The sequence below is a fragment of the Anser cygnoides genome, chromosome 12, assembly GCF_040182565.1.
Source record: "Anser cygnoides isolate HZ-2024a breed goose chromosome 12, Taihu_goose_T2T_genome, whole genome shotgun sequence".
NCBI classification, from domain to species: Eukaryota; Metazoa; Chordata; class Aves; order Anseriformes; family Anatidae; genus Anser; species Anser cygnoides.
In genome coordinates this window covers 17410098-17425942 of record NC_089884.1, presented here as the reverse complement: position 1 = coordinate 17425942, position 15845 = coordinate 17410098, and the positions used below count along the sequence as shown (strand labels likewise).

The following is a 15845-nucleotide window of genomic DNA, read 5'->3' as shown; positions in this document are numbered from 1 at the left end:
ACTTCATTTGCTACAGCTTAGTTGTTTCCTCAGTATCACAATTTTTGTAATGAAAAGACAGAGGTCACAAAATTTTCCAGCGTACTTAAGTTCTGCTGTAAGCCATTTGGAGGCATATTTCTAAGTCGCTCTGTTACAAGGGAGAAGTTATTCAGAAAACAACACATAATTTTACTTTATCACTGCAAGGACTTAGCTATGCACCTCAGTGCTGTAACCTCTCATCATGCAGAGTGCCAGGTACTGCCACAACACTTTGTGAATACTGGATTGCATATGAATGGAAGGGTGAATAGGAAGAAGCCACTCATGTATGGAGTGTGCTTAGGGGCTGGTTTGGCCGCAGCATTAGGTTATGTTCCAGCAATCACAGAATTGAAAAATATGGAGATTTCAACTACCTATAGTTGTCAGACAAAGAGATGTTGAGATGTCTTCAAATTCAAACTACCTTTCCCAGCTACAGTTTCTTCTTAACCAAAAGGATTTTTGCACTCATAAAAATCTATAATGTCTGCTTGTGTACAGAGTTTGCAAAGATTTATTTTAATGAGAGCAAACTCTTAAAACCCCTCTTCTTTTTTTAGATAAACATATTTGATCTTTCCAGTCATTATCATTTTAACTTGCAAAGTGACATTATGCCAAAAAGAAGGAATTCATAAATTAGTTCCAATTTAGAAAGTTTTCTTGTCATTGTATAAATGACAGATCTTTAAAAAGATGACTTAAAATGAAATGCAATAAAAAAAAATTCCACTTTTGTGGCAGGTTTTTCTTTTCTCTCTCTTCCCCTCTCTTATTTTTTTTTAAAGACTGAGAGAATAAAACAATGTGCTATCAAAAAAAAAAAAAAGAAATGAGTAGTACAAAAATTACAAATGCGCATGGACAGGAAACTCATTTAAATTCTCAGATTGTTTTAGGAAAGCTGAATTTAGTTGGGACTAAAATGTAAGCAGAAATCACTTTGCAAAGTTGAATTCACTTCTCAACAGAAACTAATAAAGCAGGATTCACATCCAGATTCTTATTTCAAAACCCATTTAAGTGGCTAGAGCTATTGATAATTTGAATGCGTATCTGCCCTGCTCGTTTCAACTAGGAATTTGCTAATCACTTAACTGAGCCAAAGCTTCACCCATGCATTTTGTTTCTATTCTCTCAAGGACTGTAAAATTTGGATGCAGAGTTGGGTTTGGTTTTCAAATACCTTTAACATTTGGGAGTGCTTAGCTTGAATTCCTCGAGCAGCGTACACTTCTGTAATGAAAAAGATGGTATGTGGAGAAGTATGAAAAGATTGTTATCACAAATGATGTCAAGGTGACAAACAGAGTGGAAGCTAATGGAAGACTTCCATCACTGAAGAAGAAAAAATAAATTTAGGGCAATGCACGAAGATTTTTCACATAGAAAAGAACTCTTAATTTTGAGACACTCAAATGAGGTACCACTCCAGGCAGTGACTACAGACAACTGCTGGGGCTTCTGGGACTGAAATGATCCTTCAGGGGATTCATTTAGCGTGACCTCAGCTCAAAGCCTTGTTTATTAGGAGTCCCACATGGCTGTTCTGGGCTCATGGATGGCAAGCGCATCAAAATACTAACCAATGCATTGAAACCGAGAAGTTTAACCACAGCTACTAACCCATAGGAAATAATTTCCTGTCATCTTCTTGTTTCCTGCTAACTATCCAAGGTTAAAAACAACCCTTTAAACCCACGATCTACCTGGCATGATAACGTGCACTTTCATGTTTAGTAAGTACACATTTGGTTCTGTAATATGGAAATTTTACCACCCTGCTTTTGTATCACTAGGTGTCTTTTCAGAAAGTTTTATAACTGCCAAGAAATATTAGCTTCAAGGTTTAGGCTAAAGAATTTTAGAAGGAAGCTACTCTTTCTTACTCATGATTTCACAATACTGCCCGATGATTCCTGCATCATCACACTGTGAATGGCAAACTAAGTCACTGTTCAGGCATTTTCGTCTCTTCTACCTTTGTAGAAGCTTCAGTTGAAAAACAAGCCCTTAGGCAGCTTAATGATAGCAATGTGCGGGTTTTTGAAAAAAGAAATTGTCACAAGCCAGTAGATAAAAATAAAATAAAATATTTGGTACACAATTTCTAGAAAGCAGGTTTATGTAAGCAATACCAGGAGCTAAGAGGACACCATTTGATGTGCAGGTCTACTGCCATAGTGCATAACATAATTAACATAATCCATCATTTCTATCTGTAAAAACAGTGAGTGCAGGACACAATTTCCTACCTTTTTTTTTGAGTGCCTCTTTCATAGCATGACAAAACTTGTTTCTTAATATCTCTTTTTGTAAGAGAAGACTGAACATACAAAAGAAAAACATTCTATTACTCCACTATGACATCTCTTTTATTAAGAAAAGCAAGGTAAATTACAGAAGTTAGGATGATTTCCTCCCTTTAAAGAAGGAAATTCCCTTGAGTATGTTGAAGCTCACATTGAATCTTTAGGATTGGATGTACTGAAGAAGAACATCAGAACTAGACAGGAATACAATGACTCTACTGGATTAGCTTCCAGTAATAATCAATTTAACCTTTGTGAACATTATCAGCTGCAGAAGTATAAAGAATTTAGAGCCTTTCATAGGTTATAACTTCATCTTCATTCTCCAAAATTAATACACTCAGCAAATGTCTACCTCTTTAAGCAGCCAACCTTATTTCAGGGTGGAATGCTGGATCTGAGTGTATCAGTACAATTTCAAGATAGTGAAACTGCAACTGATAGAAGCTTCAACATGATTAGAATGATCTGTTATCACCACATACAAACTTCTCTGTTTCTCAATTTTTCCTTGTGTAGTAGACCTCTTTTTATTACTTTAATGGCTACATTTAAGGAGGAAAGTGAAATGATTTTAGGATAATGTTTTAGTGTCTGTTTCACAATGGTTTTTATTGAGCTGTAAAACACTTGCATGCATAGAGAGAAGAAGGTGCATTTTAGAAATAAAACTATTAAGTAACATTATCTTGCCATGGATCACTCCCACTGGGACAGAGGAACCATTTGAAAAGCATAACTGAATTCAATTAAAATATGATAAATTTTGATCTCCATCTTACCCACATTTTCAGCATTGCATGCGGCGGCTCAAGTAACAATAACAAAAGCATGACTGTTTATGTTTAGAAACCTTTGTCTCTTTGAATATTGTACAATGCCTTTATATTTTTCTCCTACTACTTACAGTGGGGAATAACTTCAATATACGAGCCTCCACCTAGAAAGGTGGATGAACACATAGGCCCCTATATCTAATTATTAATATATGGTCCATCAGTAGCAATTAAAATTACAATATTATCCAGAAGATATGCCTCTATATATCATGTCACGAAAGGACTCTAGGTAATGGAATGAAATGACTACTTGTATCTGATACATAAGCACAGAAATGCGTATCCAAAATAGAATTCACAGAAATGACTTCATCATAGTTTTTCTGGGGGCCAAACCAGGAGTCTTGTATTTATCGTCTTGCTTGTAACTAGACAGAGACCTTAGAGATACACCCATTAATTATTTCAAGAAGACTGTGTACTGATTCTCGCTAAAGAAGACGGAAAATGTCTCCCTTACTTAACTGAGAGTTAAATTAGTATGTATTTCTGAAATGTAGGCCTCATATGCATTTTGTAAGTCACTGGATCCTATGAGTGATCTGCACACAGGAGATTAACAATGCCTTTTGAAGTATATTGGTTCTCCTATCACACTTGTGAACGCTGCCTAATATAGAAAAGTAATATTACAACCCAAGTACACAGTAGGGAAACATCATTTCTGCTTTACAGATGGCCAGCTGAGATATGAACAAATTAAGTGACTTTTCCAATGTCAAACAAGAAACCTGTTTCAGAATGGAGAAAATCTAGGCCTTCTGAGTTCTTGGCTGATTTCCTGAACAACCAAACTATTCCTCTCTTCTGGCATGAATAAACCTCTGGTTGCAAATTGGGATGGTGAAAGCATCAGTTCATCATGGGATGAAAAAAACTAGCAAGAGAACCATCTGACACAGTATAAAATAACCTGTAAAGCACCTTTCTTCTCCAACATTATATCCCAAAATCTCATATAAAGTTAAATAACACAGTGATTAAAAAAAAAAAAAGAGCAGAAGAAAAATTAAGTATCTTAGACAGAGAGAAAAAGATGTTTCAACTGAGGCATGAAAATAAATGTAGATAATTATCACTTATGCAATGCTTTTCATCTTCAAAATGCTGTATAAATATTACTTTAAAAATCTTCACAACATCTCATGAGGTAGGTAAACATTAAGCATAATGTAGTAAGCTATAACCTCATATGATTTAAGCCAATTTTAATACTCAAAAAAACATGAAAAAAAAGGTTGAAAGGCTAAACCAGTTCGTTTAAAGCACCTGAGCTGGCCACTACCTAAAGAGAATAACACACACTGCCATTTAAGAGGGCTGTAATTCTCACAGATGTACCTGAGCCAGCTGTAATTAATCTAGTACAGACTCAGCACAACAGGGCAGCTAAGGTTCGAGGTCGGCTATAGAGGCTATCCCAGGCTCCAGGCAAATATCCTAGGACAGTCAGCCAAGGCTGCGTTCAGTACTCCATGGCTACCAGCAGGATACGCGTTAGCTACTTAAAACCTGACCTGAGTACCTGGTAAAAAGGGCTGGCCTGTGTCTGTAGCATGCGCAGATCCAAAGCTGGGACTGGGACTGCAGGGCTGGCTCCAAAGTTTTCACCTCCAGCTCAGAGGCAGCCATGCAGGCACACACAGTGAGGTTGTTTCACACACGATGTACTGCATTGGAGATTGAGCTTTTACACCTGCAGAGCCTGCCAAAATAATGTAAAAGGGTAAAAGGGAAGGTGGTAAGTCTAATCAAAGACAATGTTTTGAGCTGAATAAAACACTTAACTGCATGGAAAATTCCATTAGGTTGATTAGATGCTTGCCTTAGGGCCCTCTTAAAACAACTGTTTAAAAAAAAAAAAAAAAAAAAGATAGCTATTGCAATGCGGCTTAAAAATATTGGAAAAGCAGGAAATGGAGCTTATTAGAGCTCAAATTAGATCCAAGATTTATGTGAAGAACATTTGGCCTCTTTAAAAGGCCTTCTTAATCCCTAGATGGTTTTTATTGTTTCTATTATTATTATTTATTTATACAGTGCCATAGGTATACATGGCACTTTACAGACAAATAAAAAAAAAACATGGGTCCTCCCCCAGAGAGTTTACAATACCTGATCTGGCAAAGAGTTAAGTACATGAGTAACTTTATTTGCAGGACTAACCTCCCTTGAACTAATGGGAGTTAACAAAATAATCAACTTACTCGCACGATTATCTTTTCCAGATCAGGCCCTCTGGTCTGAGACATTCAGTCTGAGTCATTACAGGTGTAAACCCAGTTCACAGGAGTAACAACCTGAGTCATGACAACTTCTGTTCGGCAAATCTTCCAGCAGTATTTTGTTCTAAGTTGCATGTGATGAAGATGAGCCAAAGCAACAACAGAGTGAAGCTAAATTGTTTTTCTACTGCTAAGTTAGCTTCAATTAAAGCCTTTTAGTAGTATTTGTAATATTATCTCAACCACTGCAGAAGCAGTTAGGCAGTGATTGAGAAACAGCTACAAAACATGGTTCAGGGCAAGACAGGGAAGCATGTGGTGCATGCTCCTCACTGCACGCTGCCATCAGCGAGCTGCTGCTTCAGGGATGAGCGGCCAGCTCTCTATCTGCACTCTAAAACTACTGAATATTTGAGCATTATTACAGTACGTGTATTTTAATACCCAAAGAAGCATTGTAAAGAAGTGTTGTTACTTATTTTACTTTGCAAAACAAGCACTCCTGCTACCCATTAAAATACTCAAAATACTATACGTTTTGGAGAATTGGGGTATCCTACTCGCCTTCTTAGTGTCCTGATGCCGCTATTTCTGTGAACAGAAAATTGGAGCTACCTCAAGCTACTTCTGTTTTGGAGGGCAGTAATGACTACTCCAAATGTGCAACCCTATTTGCTTGCACATAAACTTTTAATAATGTTCATTAAACTTTATTAGAATTGTACGTGCAGCCAGATCAGGGTTACGAATTAAAACCTCCATCCTGCAAACAGTTGAGAAGCTTTACTCAGTGTGAGCAAAGAAAACTATCTCTTTGTGTACTCACATTCTTAAACTGAATCTGTACCCTAAATATATATATTTTTTTCTTTTTACCTTCCTGGAATAAAGTTTAAAAAATATAGTTAAGGAAAAATTGTATGTCAGAAAAACACAAGCAACTCTGCTGACTTTTGAAGTTACACCTTTTTAAAAATTATCCTTATATGTAAAAAATTTCTGGTGCAACAGACCAGGAAAAGTCAATGAACAAATGAAGTGTGACTGTGTGCAATATTATCCAAAAGTCCTGGGCAGAAGAGACTCTGAAGTCCGTAGAAGTTTTGCAATAAACTTATCTGGCAAAAGGATTAAACCTACAAAGCCTGATACTAAAGGCCAGCGGAGCTGGTAGGAATATCCCCATTGATAAGTTTTGAGTCAGACGCAAAGTGATCAACAGTAAGTGAAAAAAGGACTGCAGGCAAAGAAGAAACCATAAAAGCCAGAAAGAGTTTTTTTAAAGAAAACAGACATAAGTATCATAAAGCCAAGGTCAAACTCCATCACCAAGACAGCTACGTGTGAAAGAGCCCTCTTTTAGGGCTAAGTGCAATATTTATGATTATTTATTTTTTATTGAAACAAAAGGTAAATTAATCCACTTATTTTTTTTAAAGCATGTTTTTATTACATTGAATAATTTCCTTTGAAAAAGAAAAAAATGTTTCCTAAAACCATTAGCAGTAAAACTACTTTTTTTTTTGGTTTATATCTGAGACTGTGTATCATTTTTCATGCATAATCTGATTCCAAATGATTCCTTGTTTACAATTTGTTTTGTGTTTTTTCTTATGTAAGCAAGAATTAATATACCCAGGCGTGGAAGAAATATGCTATATTATCTTTTATTGCATTTCTTTAGAACATGCCATATATCTTCTTTAACTCCCCAATGACATTCAAAATAGCCTGAGGAAAGCATACATAAATACACATATAAACAAGGACAAATAAGCTAATAAGAAAACTATATAAGCTATGGAGTTGCATATAGCTGCATTCAGCATATGTAATTATATGCATTCAGCATATGTAATATGCAATGGAAATCATAGTCTGACTCCAGATTTTCCAATAAAGATCAAAAAGTATTGAATGTTTGCCTAGCCTGATGATAAGCTAAATCAGAATACAGACACACAGTCACAGTTTGCTCTCCTACAACAACTAGATGACAAAACCCCACATCTTCTATCTCGATTTCTCAGTGTGGCAAGACCCCATCACAATTAGTGCACACTTTTCTAAATGCTAGCACCCTCCAGTGTGCACACCCAGTAACATACACCCCATCTCTTGCTGTTCACTGAGCTTCCTACCGCAAGGGCTGGAGCCCTCAAACAGGAATGGGGATTAGACATGAAGTAAGAGAGGTTTTGATGCAAACAAAAACAAACAACAATGACAAACTAGAACTGCATGATTTCAAATTGTGGTGTTCAAGGAATGATGGAAGAATATAAAGATCTGCCAATTCTGATAGTCAGAATAATTCAGAGGAGTAATTACTGTGAAAATTTGGAAATTTACCTCCAGATCCACCCTTGCTAACCCCATCATGTTCCTTGGCCTCACTCTAATTTCTTCCTCCATCTGTTTCTCTTACACATTTCCAACCAGCTTTACATGACTGAAGGTCCCAGACCACCTTGTCTCCAGACAACCTACCTGATTCTTTTTCCTTTTGACTTCGTACTACATTTCACCCTGATGAGTCACAGGGCCTCATGCCTTTCATCATGTGTAGGCAGGTATCTCCCCGGAATTCTTTATTGCTACTTGTGAGGCAAAAAGGGCAAAATGCTTTTCTTTACTTGGTACAAAAATGTATCCATTACGGTAGATAAATTTGGAGTATGATAGACTCCAAAGGTTATATCCCATGTAATCAATTTAGGTTAATTCCTGTGCTTCTTATTGCAATACAATTTTGACATTGTTCATTTGGATTTTAAATATATGAAATGACAAAAAAAGGTCTTAATGTTCAGAATGCTAAGAGGCTATCTCCCATTGAGTAGTCAATAATCCAGGGGGTTCTGTTTCCATTTCTATTTTGTCATCCTTAGCCTTTTCTTTCTCTACAGATAACTTGCTTTTTAAATTATTTTTACTATCTGTTTTTGAAGTTATTTCAGTGTTTCCCCAAAATACTATAGAATGTATTTTCCAACCTTAGTAACAGATATTTTAGTATAAAATTAAAAAAATTGTATCAATTAAAACCACATTTGAATATCTTTTTTTTTTTTTTTTAAGTTCTAGGTTGTTGTATAGGTTCTTATGATAGTCAATACATCCAGAACAAACTAAATGAACACAGAATCTTACTGAGTTACAAAAGCTTCCAATGAATTTTTGGCTTTACATGCAACAAAACTGAGCTCTACGCATCTCTTGGGACTTGACCTATTTAATGAATGAACCTAGGCAAAACAGTGGTTTCAAAACTATATACGTGCTTTCAGCTACAAACTCAAGAGAGGTGGTTATGAAACATTTGCAGTTATCAGTGACTTCTGCCTACGCGTAACAATTTATTTTTGGGTCATTTTAAGAAATTAAATTGGATATGGTGTATCTTTCCAAACTGTAATTCTGCAAAAGCAGTTCTCAAATTCAAATATAGCAAAGATGAAATAGATAAAATATCTCTGAAGGAATTATCTATGGTAGTAACTCAGCTGTAAAGTTTGACCTTATGAAAAAAGTAATGTGATGACTGTTGGAAACTAGACTGTTGGAGGTCTATGGTATTTCAGGGCCTGCCACAGTGTTCCTCTGAATGCTTTTCAGAGATATAAAAGCTCTCTAACCTGTCTTGCAACTAAAATTAAAATTTATTCCTACTAATCTATTCACAGCATCAGATTCTAAGGGCAGCTGTGACTTAACAAAATGCAGGCCACATTCATCTCTGTGGAAGAGATCCGAATATCTCCTTCCACTGAGAATTTCTCTTTTAGTCTAAGGTGTAACAATAAATCAAATATTTCCTTGTAAATTTGTTTATAAATAAAAATAACATAGTTATTATCTAATTATCTGATTTTAATCATGACAGATTTTGCGGGTAATGTTTTCTAAAGAGCTAAAAAGCCTCATCATCAAGTAAATACTGCAGATCTTCAAAGGTATGTATGTGCCCAAATTCTAATAATTCTAATTTACTGGGAAGTAGCCACCTAATGTCTTTAATGATGCAGATCAAAATTTTGTTTGATTTTTACTGATAGATTGGTTTTGATACACAGAGTCTTCAGTAGGATAGCTGCTTTTGAATTCTGTAACTTTGGTATATCATGAACTTGATCCAGAACAATCTAAAACCCACACAATGATGCATTTTTTGGCCAAATTTTATGGTCACCTCTGGATGTGGAGGTTAATCTGAGGGATATACATGCACCTCTGAAGGCAAATCATCTACATATAATTCAATAAAATCACAGAAAAATATAGTTTTCTATGTTTTTTTTCTATTCTCTCCCTGCTAATTCACGTCCTGACATAACCTTTCAGAAGACTGAGCTGGATTCCTTCTTTTACAATACAATGAAAACTGTTTGAATTATCATATTTTAATATATTTTCAAATGGAAAACTGTTTTACTTTCAAGTCTGGAATTGAGATGTTTCCAGAATATTGAAACATCAATCTTCTTTTTTCATGAGTAAGGTCAATATAATTTTATTCCGTTTTTAGCATTTTGGGATAATTCAGGTTAGAAGGGGACTCAGGAGACTTCTAGTCCAACCTCCTGCCCAAAGCTGGGTCAGCTGCAGTCTCTGAAGACTGGTCAGGGTTTTATCCAGTTGGATCTTGAAAATCTCCAAGGATGGAGCCTATATAACGTCTCTGTGCCCCTGCTTTACTGGCCTCGGGCGGGAAATTTTCTCATCATCTCCAGCCTGAACCTCCCTTGTTTCAACTTGCTTTCTGCCTCCCACCCTCACACCACTGTGAAGAGCCTGGTTCCGTCTCCTCACTAAGCCCCCTGCAGGTACTGGGGGCTGCTGTCAGGTCCCCGTGAAACCCTCCCTTCTCCAGGCTGGATGAGCCCCAATCCCTGAGTCTCTCTGCAGAGCAAGTGCCCTAGCACTGACCTTCGTGGTGGCCCTCCACTGAACTCAATCCAGTTTGCCAATGTCTTTCTTGTTTTCTTTCATATTTTCTTATAAACAACAGTAGCTATCACAAAGTGATGGACTAAATACAATCCCAGAAACCAATATTGTCTTCTGATTCAAAATGTGTTTTTTACAGGGCCATGATATTACTGGTACATTCTGTTCTTATGTCCATTGCTGGCATACTATATTCCCAAGCTTATTCATTCTTACCTTTGATTATTATAGTGTCTTCCTTTTCTAGGAATTTAATGACTTATTTGTTCATGAGTCCCTTGAGGAAAAAAAAAAAGTTGACATAGTAACATTTTTGTATTTCAAAGTAGTGGGAATAATGGAGGGAGGGTACTTATTAAAATATGTTCACTGACTTGAACTGCATATATTGGACATACTTACAAAAGAAAATACTTCCCATTCTTGTTTTCCCAGAAATAAAGCTTTCATATATTCACTTGTGTTTTCAGTTCCAAATCACAGGCATGTTCAACTGGAAATTGCACCTATTTTCAATTATGGGACCCTTCTATACTCCTGAATGTTCTTTTCCAGTGGTTTAACTTAACTGCAGCACAGAGAGACTGGATGAGAGCAGTGAGAGAGGGATGACATCACATCTGTCTGAATTAACAAGGTGATAAAAAAGTACAGTAAGCCCAGCTGAATGGGTCAACAACTAAGTAGAACTATTTTTCCCATAGCAGCTTAACGTAAATCATGAGAACTTCAGTCTTTAGAAGTCTCCTTTAAAACAAGACTAATTAATTTCACATTCTTGTTTTTTTGAACATGTTAATACCTTTTATAGGTCCTTAACCTGAACAGTTTTTTGACTTTTTAAGTTTTAATATGTCATGTGTCTTTAATAACTGCTAGGGTTGTTTCTTCCACATTATTTTTCTCCTATTCACACCATACATACTTGTACATATTTACGTTTACTACAAATGTTGTGCCTACTGTGCCTGTTAAAATATTATTAACAAACGTCTACATTAAAGATGTTCTACTGCTTTTTTTATTATTTATTTTACCTACGAATACTTTCATTAATTGACCACCCAGCAACAGTTTTAACCAACTCTTTTGTTTTCAACCAATGGAGAAACGCTCATAATGAATTAATGATAATCTTTCATTTTAACATATATAATGAAGACATTTTTGTTGGTATGCATTATGTTTAGAGCTGAAAAGCAAGAGCCTGGAAATAAAACTCCCATCCTTGACTTTACCACCAACTTCCTTTCTGATCTTGACCCTATCATACAAAACTCAAGCTAACACCTTTGTTTTCAAGGTTTCCTAATATTTGATTCTGCTATGCTGTATGAAGGACTGAAGTTGCTCTTTAGTATTCAGGGACCAACATTGCATTCAGTGCTGCAATGTTACAATGGCAGCTTGGCTTGCCTCCTGCCACCCCAGAAGAACTGGAAAATAAATTTATGCACACAATGCGAAAGAGCCACTGAAGCTGGCTAAGAAACCTGTTTTCTGGGGGTCGGGCTAAGGTTATAGCTGTACAAGATCCTTAAAAGAACTGCAATGACTCTGGAGTGCAGGTCTCAGCTGACTGTCCATTGGCCTCACTTAGTCCAATACCACTCTGATTTTTGGCAAAACTTAGGTTCGGTCTCTTCATTTAAACCTCATTAACAATCCCAGAGATATGACTCTTAGAGAAGCATCACTGAAAAAACATGCACAAGGAAGAAAAGGTGAGGAAAGGTGAAAAGCTTTTGACAGATGAGCTTCACGATCAGCCATATGCAGGTAATAATGGACAGTTTTAAGACTTACGTGACCCAGACTGACAAAAATTAGTAACTGAACCTCCCTGCTATCTCCATGAGAGGAATTTTTAAGAAACCCCGCATTTGAGAAGATTTATGCTACAGAGTTGAACATTCTGAAACCAGACTGAAAATCTTGGCCAAGTCCTCATTTCCAGTACTAAGAAAAAACTGAGGAACTGGACCCCCTGTCTAAAACTATTCCCTCTGCTGCTTTCATCTTCATTTATTTTCCCTGCAGAGGCTTGGGCTTCAGCTCTACACTTTAGATAAATCATATCAAGAACAGATGAGGAAATATATAATACAACATTCTCACAACTTCTTTTTGAAGAGAACCAACTAACCAGCCAAGCTTGATGTGAAAACTCAGAATATCTCCTGACTGGACATTCAGCGTGCCCTGCTGAGGTTGGAAAATCAGAGCCTAGATTTATGTTTACCTTTATTGATTGATATTTAGTAATTTTTCCATTGTAAAAACGGATGCAAGACTGCTGAGTCCTTACCTTTCAATACAGTTGTTGCTAAGTACAGAAAACTGCACCAGATCCCTGGCTGATATAACATGGGCATAGTATTCATATCTCCAGAGGAAACATACAAACTGAAATTAGAAAGTAATTTGTTCACAATATTTGTCATGGTTCAAAACTAATCCTTACCAACAAAATGAGTAAAAAATAAATAAATAAATAAATAAATAAAAAATAAATAAATAAATAAAAAAAAAACTAATCCCATTCACTGCCATTCCTTCCAGTCTCTGATCCTATTCCTTAGGATTGCAGTGGATTGTAGCCATTAGGAAAAAACTCCATTATTTATTCAACTATCATGGTGTGGCAATACCACTTGGTACATCTTTTAATGGTGACAAGGAATCATAGAATCACTAAGGTTGGAAAAAACCTCAAGATCATCTGTTCCAACCATCCCCCTACCATGAAAGTCACCCACTAAACCATGTCCCTAAGCGCTAGGCCCAAACTTTCCTTAAACACCCTCAGGGACGGTGCTGCCACCACATCCCTCGGCAACCCATTCCAATGCCTGACTACTCTTTCTGACAAGAAATTTCTCCTAATTGCCAAACTAAACCTCCCCTGGTGCAACTTGAGGCTATTCCCTCTAGTCCTATCACTAGTTACTTGTGAGAAGAGGCTGACCCCCAGCTCCCCACAGCTTCCTTTCAGATAGTTGTGGACAGCAATAAGGCTCTCCCCTGAGTCTCCTCTTCTCCAGACTAAACAACCCCAGCTCCCTCAGCGGCTCCTCACAGGACTTGTGTTCCAGGCCCTTCACCAGCTTCGTAGACCTTCTCTGGACACACTCCAGGGCCTCAATGTCCTTCGTGTAGTGAGGGGCCCAAAACTGAACACAGTATTCGAGGTGCAGCCTCACCAGAGCTGAGTACAGGGGGACAATCACCTCCCTGGTCCTGCTGGCTACACTATTCCTGTTAAAGCCAGGATGCCGTCAGCCTTCTTGGCCACCTGGGCACACTGCCAGCTCATGTTCAGATGAACATCAAGGAACACCCCCAGTTCCTTTTCCTCTGCACAGCTTTTGAGCCACTCTGCCCCAAGCCTTTAGCGCTGCATGGGGTTGTTGTGGCCAAAGTGCAGGACTCAGCACTTAGCTATGTTGAACCTCATCCCATTCACCTCTGCCCATCAACCCATCCTGTCCAGGTGCCTCTGCAGGGCTTTCCTACCCCCCAGCAGTTTGACACTTCCCGCCAACTTGGTGTCGTCTGCAAACCTACTGAGGGTGCACTCAATTCCCTCATCCAAATCATTAATTAAGATATTAAAGAGGATGGGCCCCAACACCAATCCCTGGGGACTGGTTGCCAGCTGGATTTCACTTCGTTCACCACCACTCTCTGGGCCTGGCCATCCAGACAGTTTTTAAGCCAGCAAAGAGTACACCTGTCCAAGCCACGGGCTGCCAGTTTCACCAGGAGAATACTGTGGGAGACTGTGTCAAAAGCCTTGCTGAAGTCTAGGTAGACTACGTCAACAGCCTTTCCCTCATCCACCAGGCAGGTCACCTGGTCATAGAAGGAGATGAGGCTGGTTAGGCAGGATTTGCCTTTCATGAACCCATGCTGACTGGGCCTCATCCCCCGGTTGTCCCGCATATGTTGCGTGATTGCATTCAAGGTGATCTGTTCCATCACCTTTCCTGGCACCAAGATCAGGCTGACTGGCCTGTAGTTCCCCGGGTCCTCCTTATGACCCTTCTTATAGATGGGCATCACATTAGCAAGTCTCCAGTCATCTGGGCCTCTCTGGATGACCAACTGATGAAACTGAAGGATATTTTCTGGATTAGTCGATCAAGTCCTCCAACTGAATTTTCTATAGCTAATATTCACAGTTTCACATCCAAGAATGTGGAGAATAGGGAGTCTTATAGCAACATTTTAATGCCTGTTGGTACATAATTACTGACACAGCATTTTCCCAACCAGCCACTAAGAAAGTAGGAGCAGATTTTTCATGATTTTTCATTTCTAACAGGCAATTGAGTACGATGAAGTAAAACACTTTTTCCAAGTGCCACAGATTAAACTGAATTAAGATCAGAGGTTCTTAAATTTCTTACCTCCTTTAACTCAGATTGGTAAACTTCTTTTTCTGAAACCACACAGAGCAGTCCATGTATTGCGTGCTGCTTATAGAGCTGTTGCTCTTTGGTAGCACCATTACTTCTATGCAAAATGGAAGAATTTAAATGCATAGTTTTCACCATTGCTGTCCATATATTACTACTTTAAGTCCTTAGTTTTATTCAATATTAGATATCTGAAGATAACATTCATAAAAGTAGTGATACCATGTAAAATTACCCCACTTCAACATGAGACCTATTCTAGTAAAAGATATTAAAAGACTCCTAATACCTCCATTTTGTTAAGGAGCCCTCTCAGTTCTTCACTTAAGGGTGTTTTAGTGCGCAAATAACACTAAAGAATAAGTATTCTTTAATACAAATCCTTCTCTGTTTTGTTGGTCCCATTAATGCCCCATTCAGTGTTTCCAGAAGTGATTGCTCAGTGAGCTTACTATGACAGGGAAAGAGAGGGCACATCGTGTTCTTGTGGCACTCGGGTGGCAGTCAGCATGTTGGTCCACACACTGATCGCTTCCAGAGCTAAAACCACCTGTTTCAAAGAATCCTTCCAGGAAGCAAACATATGCTAGATGGACCTGTGGCCATTCACTTCTAAAAAATAAGAATAGACAGGGACTTGTAAAATTTTTTTTTTATTATTATTTTTTGTAACAGAGTGGTTGCTGTTGCCCAGACTGCTCCTGTGTAATTTAGAAGATAATGTAGCCAAATGAGAAAGATATTTGCATTCTGCAAATGACTGGCAATAGTCTAAACAAGAGAGATGACTATGTAATTTCTCATTTCTCCTTCACCAGAAACAACTATGTTTATATTTACCAAAAAGCTCCTACATGGGCATTCATTCCCAAGTGAAGCTGGTCTATCAAATGTATCAAATGTTTTAGTTTCCCTAAAAAATCAGTTAGTTTATGATGGACTATTTCTCTAACTTTTTCTGTAATTTCCTCAGGCCAAGAACAATGCGGAAGGCTGATAGCTGTAAGATATTATGTATATAAAGAACCTGAAGAAGTGTCAGTATTTGTTTGCTGCAAGAGAGCTGAAATT

General features: G+C 37.7%; 1 protein-coding gene across 2 annotated transcripts in view; it reads right to left on the bottom strand.

Moving 5' to 3' along the window:
* The window catches only part of LOC106045268 (uncharacterized), a 312839-nt gene that overhangs the window by 94394 nt on the left and 202600 nt on the right, over window positions 1–15845 (bottom strand). For both annotated transcript variants that reach the window (XM_067004462.1, XM_067004463.1), the window contains exon 7: window positions 4704–4883. In XM_067004462.1, the coding sequence (XP_066860563.1) occupies window positions 4786–4883 (98 nt within the window). In that variant the 3' untranslated portion in view covers window positions 4704–4785. The remainder of the gene's footprint in view (window positions 1–4703; window positions 4884–15845) is intronic.